Below are 8169 nucleotides of genomic sequence, written 5' to 3' on the forward strand. Positions count from 1 at the left end.
GAATACGATCCATTTAATGCGCATGCGCGGACTCTAAGCGAACACCGGTTTATTTTCAGATTTCCTGTTTCGTTGATTGTTGATAGAGGTTAGCATTTTCCTTAATTCGTGTATAAAGGCTACATGGTGTTCGAAATTCTTTTATACGTTACTTCAGAAAAATGAATATGGGTTGTTTATACCGCAATTAAGTCAGGCTCACAGCTTGGAAGTTTATGTCAGGCTCACAGCTTGGAGGATAAAGTGGTTATTGAATATGCATCTGATATACCTATGATTGTTTAAATGCACTTCAAAAAAATAAGATTTTAGACACCATTTAACGCAGAAACTTGTAATACAGTCAATGGTTGTACTAAAGATCCTGTAAAATCTACTCTTTTTGATCAGACGAAATGCAGGCACAAGCCATCAGTATAATAACATTTATCAATAATATGAAAGTACTAGGAACTGCACGCCTTATGCTGGGAAGGCCGAATTTCAGAAGAAACAGGCACCAATTTTGGAAGGTCGATGGTCTAATCTCTATACATAATAGATTTCAAATACAGAAAATTTTAAATACGAAACATGAACATGAACGGCATAGATTAAGAGTGAGATAGATAGCACCCACTCCACTGTTAATCACCCAGCTGATCAGCAGCTAAAATCTGCAGTTAACGCATGCGCATTAATGGGATAGTATTCCTACGTTTAGCCGCCAGTAAGAATACAGGTTGCCTGGTAACTTTGGCCCAATGGGAGAGCGCGCGGGTATACATCACAAGCTTGCCAGTTTAAATTATTGAATCTTAACGTCGAATCAGCCGACATTTCTAGAGTTTGATGCTCGTAGTTTTGGGTTTGTTCTCGTTTTAAACGCCCGAAGAGTTTGCATTGAGTAAGTTGGCAATTAGCTGGCGTTTCTTTATAATTTAATTGCTTAATAAGTATTTTTAGGAATACGTTGTAATTTACATTCTCTCACAGACAACCGCACGCTCACAGTAACAAAAGTTTCAGTTAAGGATATGCACTAGAGACGAGACACAAGCGAATAAATAAATTTATAAAAAGTGAAATGTAAGTACCTATTCATTTGTACAGACTTCATAAAATACCGGTGTTGCTTAATGATATGCGAATTGATGGGTGTGTTTGCACATGGAAAATTAGTGGTAGTTTGCTTCATAAATTATGGTGCAAAAATGTTCCTGTACGAAAATAACGGGTGCTAAAATTGTTCACCAATGGTTATTAGCACGATTTTAAGAATAATATATCTACAGCGGCAGCAAACCGATTTTAACTAGACTTTCAAAAATTTCTGATTTTAATAACGCATATGTTGCAAAATTGTGTTGTTGAAACAATAATTACATATTGAATTTGAAGTGTAGGAAATAAAATAAAGTAAGTTTTACACATTTATTTATCTAAATCTGCACATACAGGGTGATTCAAAATTGGCATCATTCTTTTAAGGGGTGATAGAGGCTCCCTTGGGGAGTGCGAGAAAAATATTGAAATTTTTTTTTTCGAAAATTTCTAGAAGATATTAACAGTTGAAGATCGAATTTTAACTTTGTTATTAAGTATTATTTTGAAATGGTTCCATGTTTAATTGGTAGCATATTGGAATACTTAAGCATTCAAATAGAAAAATTACAAAAAATTTTGATATAAAAAGTTCTCTTCTACAATTTTTTGAAAAAAGAAGCGCGAAATACCAATTTGCTTAGTCAAATGGGACTTACCCTTAAATTCGGGAACCACCTGGCACTTGCTAAATATAGTTTTTCTACAGCCAACAGTTCTGGCTAGACAAGGATAATATCTGCACACGAAATGGAAAGTTGGAATCAGCCGGGTTTTGTTCACTTAAAGTAAACCGAAGTGCGGTCCATAAACACAACCTGGATCACACAGAAGGTAACCGGGAGAAATGACTCAATACATTGTAGAGGTTGACTCAATCAACCTGTTCCATTCCCAAGGGATTCCTTAGAGGTGCTCCCTGCGGGTGCGCTTAGGGTCCCCCTAACAAGAGCACCCGCAAACAGGCAACTTTTGACGCTCGACAATTTAGCCGCCCGTCTGCTTGATCCCGTTCAGTCCTTTTAAACTCTGCGTCTAACCTTGAGAATAGAACAGCTTCTATCAGAGACAAGTAATAATGTATTATCCCTTGTCTCTGGCTTCCATCCTCGGCAAGTGTCGCTTGCATAGAACAAGGCTTGCAGACGCTAGTAGCGGCTACAAAAAGTCGCTCGTGTGCGGAACTGTTTTTAAAAATATTGAGTTCTATTTTCAGCGTCAAAACTGTTACGCTACAAAAGTCCCCCGTCTGCGGGTGCCCTAAAGTTTTTCATCTCGCTCGAAAGTTGGCGTAATTTAGACCACTTTTGTTCATATATAGAAATCAAGTCGTACAGTCCACAAATTTTGAAAGTCAATTTAAGAGTTACGAGATAATAATTGATTGTCCCTATACAACCCAACAAAACTGGTCCTTTTTGATCAACTGCCTTTAAGGAACAGGCATCTGAATCTGTTGTCGCAACTCAGCTTTTAATTGTTTATTACATAGCCAACTTTAACTGGATAATTCCAACAAACAAGTTTTAACCGAAATTAAAGACTTTAACTAATTAATTCTGCAGCCAAAGAAGACATTTTTATACAATTGCGTGTTATTTCAAATCAAAGCAGAGTTTACACTTCTCAATATTGTTTATTAAAGTCATTTGAATAATATTAATACATTTAAGCGTTCGTGTGCTGAGCCGATCACGCGTATTGATTAAATGTGACTAAAAAAACGCCGATTAAAAAATAAGGTGAAAACGCCAAACATGAATTATAAAATATAACTATCGAATATCTTAATGTAGTGGTCCTGGCCAGGCAGAAGAAGTTGCACCATCCATCTCAGTAGCAAGTTGATTGGTCCCTAATAGACGATGTCGAGTTCCTCCAATAGCTTCTCCACAAAAACACTTGGATTCCTCCATTGCTCCCCCGCAGTTTCCAATACAATAAGGGTGTCCATTTGGACATTTGAACCAATGTCCACGAGGAAAGCCCATGGCTTTAACAATCTGTACTCGCTCTTCCTCATTGATGCTTAGAGAACACTCGAGTTTCAAAGCTAATTTCTTTAATTGTGTTAAGAGCGTGCGGTCTAAATCATCGGAGTACTTCTTATGTCCAAACACAACTGTTTCGATGTCCAATGAAAGTGCTTTCACTTCTTCATTGGACTTGCATGCAGGAATAAATGCAGAACTTTTCCTAATTAAATCAAATTGCACAGCTTTTTGCAACCGTTTAATTTCAAGTTCCAAATCATCAATTTCTTGGTTGGTAATGTGGTCTTCTGAACGCATCAAAATGTCCAAAATTAAATTTAAAAGTAGAGTTGATGGATCGTCATTTTTAGGCGTATTATACTCCCGTTTAAAGCAGTTGACAATGTATGACAGAACTTGAATCTTGGATTCGATAGCTTTTAACTCTATCTTGTTGATTGGTTGAGAGCGACGTTCCCGTTCAGGTTCTAGACGTTTAAGCAGTTTACTAAAAGCCCTACTTAACGTATTTGATTTATCTAAAAATTCAATCGCTTAGTAAGATAATAATTGAGAATTGTATTAAATTACCTTCAAATATAGGATTTCGTGAGTTTATTGACAAGTGGAGAGTGCGGCGAAGTCGACCGCGAAATTCTTCGTTGTCTTCATGTGTTCCGTATGTCATCCACTTTGCATTTGATACATCTTGAATGGATCTTTTCACAAAATCACTGAATCTTTGAGTTGTGGTAATGTTAGTCGAACACCTATAAAACCATATCGGTAGTAGGCAAAAGGGTAAAACGATAGCAAACGTGTCTGAAGTACATGGTGCAGTGGCGCCTATGTTTAGTGTAAATATGGAAGTTTCTTTTCTATAAAGAGTCCCAGCAAACACAAATGATCCGTGGGACGTTCTATTTTGATCCCCGTTATCCCGCATGGGATGATTCTTTTTAGAATGTCCCTAGGACGTCTCTTGTATCGCACATATATCCCCTGCAGATCCCATGCGGGTCGTCCCAGAAACGTTATATTTTTGCTCCCAGGGACATTATGAATAGGACGTATATGTAGTAATAGTAAATGGCGCGCTCGAATGCCATGGAACCATAAATTTTCCTAAATAAAGGCAAAGTCGAACACATGTTGTCGTGCGGACAGACCGACCAGAATTTAATCAAATATGTGTTAATGTTAGTTTGGGGTAGTTATTACAAATATATACCGACTACGAAAACAATAAAACGCATAAATATCGTGTTTGAATTGGATTTTTGTTTTAAGTGTGCTTATTAAGACTGCTCATGACTGTATTTTCGTGCAGTGTTTATCACATTTCAGACTTAATTGTGAATATTTGGTTGAGTAAGTAGAAATCACTTTAGACCTTTATTCAGGTGGCATTTGGATCAAGGAACAAATAATTATTTATGCTGTTATCGTTGTTTGTCTCTTTGTCTCTCTACAAGCTGTTATATGTGAATTTTTAATTTGTGACTACTATTAGACCCAACAATAAGGCACAGGGGAACAACTGTACAATGTTTTTTTTATCCTAGTAGTACTTTCCAAGCCGTGAAAGAGATCTTTGACCAAAATGTAAAAAATGGTAAGATTATGGAGGGTTTCCAGCCTTTTCACAGGAAACACTTAGCAGTAACTTAGCCTGACCTGAGACTTTTGCCATAGTCTTGCGAAATGTGATTAATTCGGTAATCCAATACCAAACAGTTTTTTTTGCATCTCTCCTCGTAGCCCTTAATATTAAGTTTTAAGGAAATTGAACAGTGGTAAGTAGATACTTAACATAGCGGCGATTGGCTTTGCGTGAGAAAACATTAAATTAGGTACCGAAGCTCTGAACACATCAAACAACATTTAAATATGATCGATTCCAGATTTTTTCCTTCTCTTTCAGATTACCTAAATCCGGGGGTAGGTGGTAAACATTTTTGGAAAAGTCGTCGATATTGCCCTATGCAACAGTTCTTTTTTTAACGACATAATTGGTGTTTCTCTCACTTTTGTTTCTCCAAGTACAACGTGAGTTTATAATTTATTGCCGAGTTTTCGTCAATGATGTCCACATATGTTCTCTAAATATACGATACAGGGTGATTCAAAATTGGCGTCATTTCTTTTAAGGGGTGATAGAGGCTCCCTTGGGGCGTACGAGAAAAATATGGAAAAACTTTTTTTCGGAAATTTCTAGAAGATATTATCAGTTGAAGATCGAATTTCAACTTTGTTATTAAGCATTATTTTGAAATGGTTCCATGTTTAATCGGTAGCATATTGGAATACTTAAGCATTCAAAAAGAAAAATTACGATCTTAACAACATAACAACTGAAGTCGTCGTGATATATAGTTTCAAAGGCAAAAAAGTTTTCAAGAACTTTTTATTTGCAAGGGACTTATTGGTAAAATACACTTTCAGTTGGATTTATAAATGATAAAATATAGCCTTTTTATTTCAGATGGCTTGGTAAAAAATCCGCTTTTTATAGCAACCAGGAAATATATCGAAATTGAAATTCAAAATTGGCTCAGGCATGCGCCGGATAACTCAAAAGGGACAAAAATTGCAATTAACACTTTAATATTATAGTTCGGTTTCGGATAGAAGAGCAAATTTCGATTCATAGCAAAAATAAGTTTAGTTTGTAATACGTAAACGTATTTTGTTATTGGTTCAGTATTTTGTTTCTTTTAAATTGGTTCCACCCTAAATTTTCCAAATTATAAAGCTGCCTTCAACGTTTTTCGAAAGTTGAAAGTTTGAAAAATTATTTTTAGAAAGACAACCTAGCAATAATTTGACGGTTGACTATTAACCTAAGAACGTTTCACAAATGTCCTCGAAACAACCCGTCTATAATCCCAGTGATGTCCCAAATGACCTTTACGGGATCATCCCATACATGACCCGAACAGTCCCAAAAGTAAGTCCCACGTAAATATGGGGACGTCCCGGGACTTAAACCTATATCCTGTAATGCCGTCCGTGGAACATTTCAGGGACCGAGATGTGTTTGCTGGGTACTGTAAGTACAGTATAAAATCGGCGCATTGAGCGGTGAAATACTATTTTATGCTAAATTTTTCCCAAAAAGCCGAATCTGCTTTCAGTTAGTCTGCGATTTGCAAAATCCCAGCTAGCAACATTAACGTGTATGACGTAATTTATTGGGCATTTTTGGACTTGGACGTCATTGGAAGTATGTATATCTAACTACATGCAGACGTCACATTTCGGACGTCCAAATGGCGAAAATTTCAGACGTCTTTTGGACGTCATATCTGGCAACTAACTGACCATAAATAAATACAAATATTTTATCTGTCGTTTACTGTAAATTATGGATTCTCACAAATTCTGAAAGAACGGAAAACGACATATGTTTTCGACTACCTAATAGTTTATTCGCAATGGCCATGCATTTGATCCTACAAACCGGTAACAAAATAACAATAAACTCACTTTGGACATCTTTTGAACTGAATAAGATCTTGTGCTTCATTCATCCATGACTCAAGACCAGTACTCTCAAGGACATGTCCACAGTCCTTCAATAAAACAAATACCGCGTCTTCTTCACCTTCATTGCCGAAAAAAATTTCAGTTAATTTCTCATAGTCGCATGTTCTGCAGAGAGGCGGACATGGATCTCCACAAAATCCTACACACACGTGACCACACTTTAGGAGCTTCGTACATCTAAGAAACACCATCGATTTACAATTGGCTGAGTGTTTAGTATCAAAAAAATGAAAGATATTTTAATATCAAACAAGTACCTTTGTGTGCAAGGTTCCACATCGCAAATAAGTCCGCATGGGCAAGTGCACTTTAAATGCTTACATTGTCTCTCGCACATCTGTTTACATGGTGTACATGGTGCACCACATTTCTTTTTACATTTACTATGGGCACATCTCATTTCGCATGTCCGAGTGCAAGGTTTGCATGACTCTCGACACGGAGTCACACACTCGTGGTTGCACACGAGTGGTTGAGCACATTTCTCAGCACAACGTTTATGGAATCGACACTGAATACACTCGCTGCAAGTACCCGAACATTTGTGTTTGCATTTTAAAATAATGTTACATGGTTTCGAGCAATATTTTAACAACAACTTTGGATCACCTAAAAAATTAGAAGTGCTTGTGAAGTGTAAATATGTCTCTCTCTAATAGTCAATAATTTAAAAATTTGCCTTAAAAGCAAAGTTGAAGTTGCATCAGCAAGAACTAATATCTTCGAGAAATGAAATCGACATGTCCTTCCTGTATTTTCCTAGTAAGCTATAGCAATCTCGTAAAAAGGATTACTGAATAAAAGCACTTAAAAACAACAATTACAAATAGTTTTTAAATTTGCATTGACTTATATTATTTCAAATGAAAATGGTAACTCGACCATAAACAGTTTCATTGATAATTATTTAATAGAAGTCAAAATTTGTAATCTTCTCATATAAAAAATTAAAGTGCAAATATTCATTCTGGTCTTCCAATACTTCTGAATATTTATAATTGCTGTTACAAATAATTAAATTCTCGCAGTTACGATAATCAGCCCTGTGCTGTATCACCCACGTTAACTTTAACGTGCATGTTATCCGTCAAATACGTTATGTGGCTCCAACGGGTGTGTTGTATCAGTAAAACCTTTATATTATAACAGGCGCACGCTATCGACGAACGTTATATGAAGAAATAGCGCTTCAGAATAACAGCATCAAATTACATGCCGCTTTCGATCTTAACGTGCATGCCTCGAAGTTAACTTCGGGGAATAAATAAAACAATGGTGTTTAATCAGAGCGTAGTTTTGTCTTTAAGCTATAATTTGTTTTTAATTTAAAAGAAAAATATGTTCTTTGGTGGGCTTATAAGGTTAGCTTTATTAGAACAATTGGAAAATGGTCTTGAAAATAAACTTTATTTTCCTCTACAAACTCTATTAAATTTTCAAATTGTTTGCGGGTTGTTTTTGTGCCTTTTCTGTACATGCTCCATTGAAAGTGTTTGAGATGATAGGTCAAGAACAATAACGAACGAAATTGAAAGTGAATGCAAATCATAAACAAAGACAAGTA

The 8169-nt window shown here is 36.1% G+C and overlaps 1 protein-coding gene and 1 long non-coding RNA gene across 5 annotated transcripts in view; one reads left to right on the plus strand and one right to left on the minus strand.

Annotated features, from left to right (window-relative positions):
* Window positions 1-701: 701 nt before the first annotated feature.
* LOC125503834 lies at window positions 702-6067 on the plus strand. 4 transcript variants are annotated; one of them, XR_007281096.1, is made up of 5 exons: window positions 702-886; window positions 937-1068; window positions 1793-1917; window positions 2757-2825; window positions 2880-3303. It is a non-coding gene; the product is annotated as an uncharacterized LOC125503834 (long non-coding RNA). The 4 variants fall into 4 exon arrangements; XR_007281097.1 differs by lacking the exons at window positions 2757-2825; window positions 2880-3303 and adding an exon at window positions 5542-6067 and having other exon boundaries at window positions 713-886; XR_007281095.1 differs by lacking the exons at window positions 2757-2825; window positions 2880-3303 and adding an exon at window positions 4981-5200 and having other exon boundaries at window positions 713-886.
* Window positions 2700-8169, minus strand: part of LOC109539031 (NFX1-type zinc finger-containing protein 1) — a 22534-nt gene continuing 17064 nt past the window's right edge. Inside the window, exons 18-21 of the mRNA XM_048664817.1 lie at window positions 6863-7214; window positions 6546-6782; window positions 3648-3826; window positions 2700-3595 (exon numbers count right to left, since the gene is read on the minus strand). Coding sequence (XP_048520774.1) covers window positions 2871-3595; window positions 3648-3826; window positions 6546-6782; window positions 6863-7214 — 1493 coding nt within the window. The 3' untranslated portion in view covers window positions 2700-2870. The remainder of the gene's footprint in view (window positions 3596-3647; window positions 3827-6545; window positions 6783-6862; window positions 7215-8169) is intronic.

This window comes from Dendroctonus ponderosae, unplaced genomic scaffold (genome assembly GCF_020466585.1).
Source record: "Dendroctonus ponderosae isolate FM_Combo_2020 unplaced genomic scaffold, Dpon_F_20191213v2 Dpon_F_20191213_3, whole genome shotgun sequence".
In the NCBI taxonomy this organism is placed as follows: Eukaryota; Metazoa; Arthropoda; class Insecta; order Coleoptera; family Curculionidae; genus Dendroctonus; species Dendroctonus ponderosae.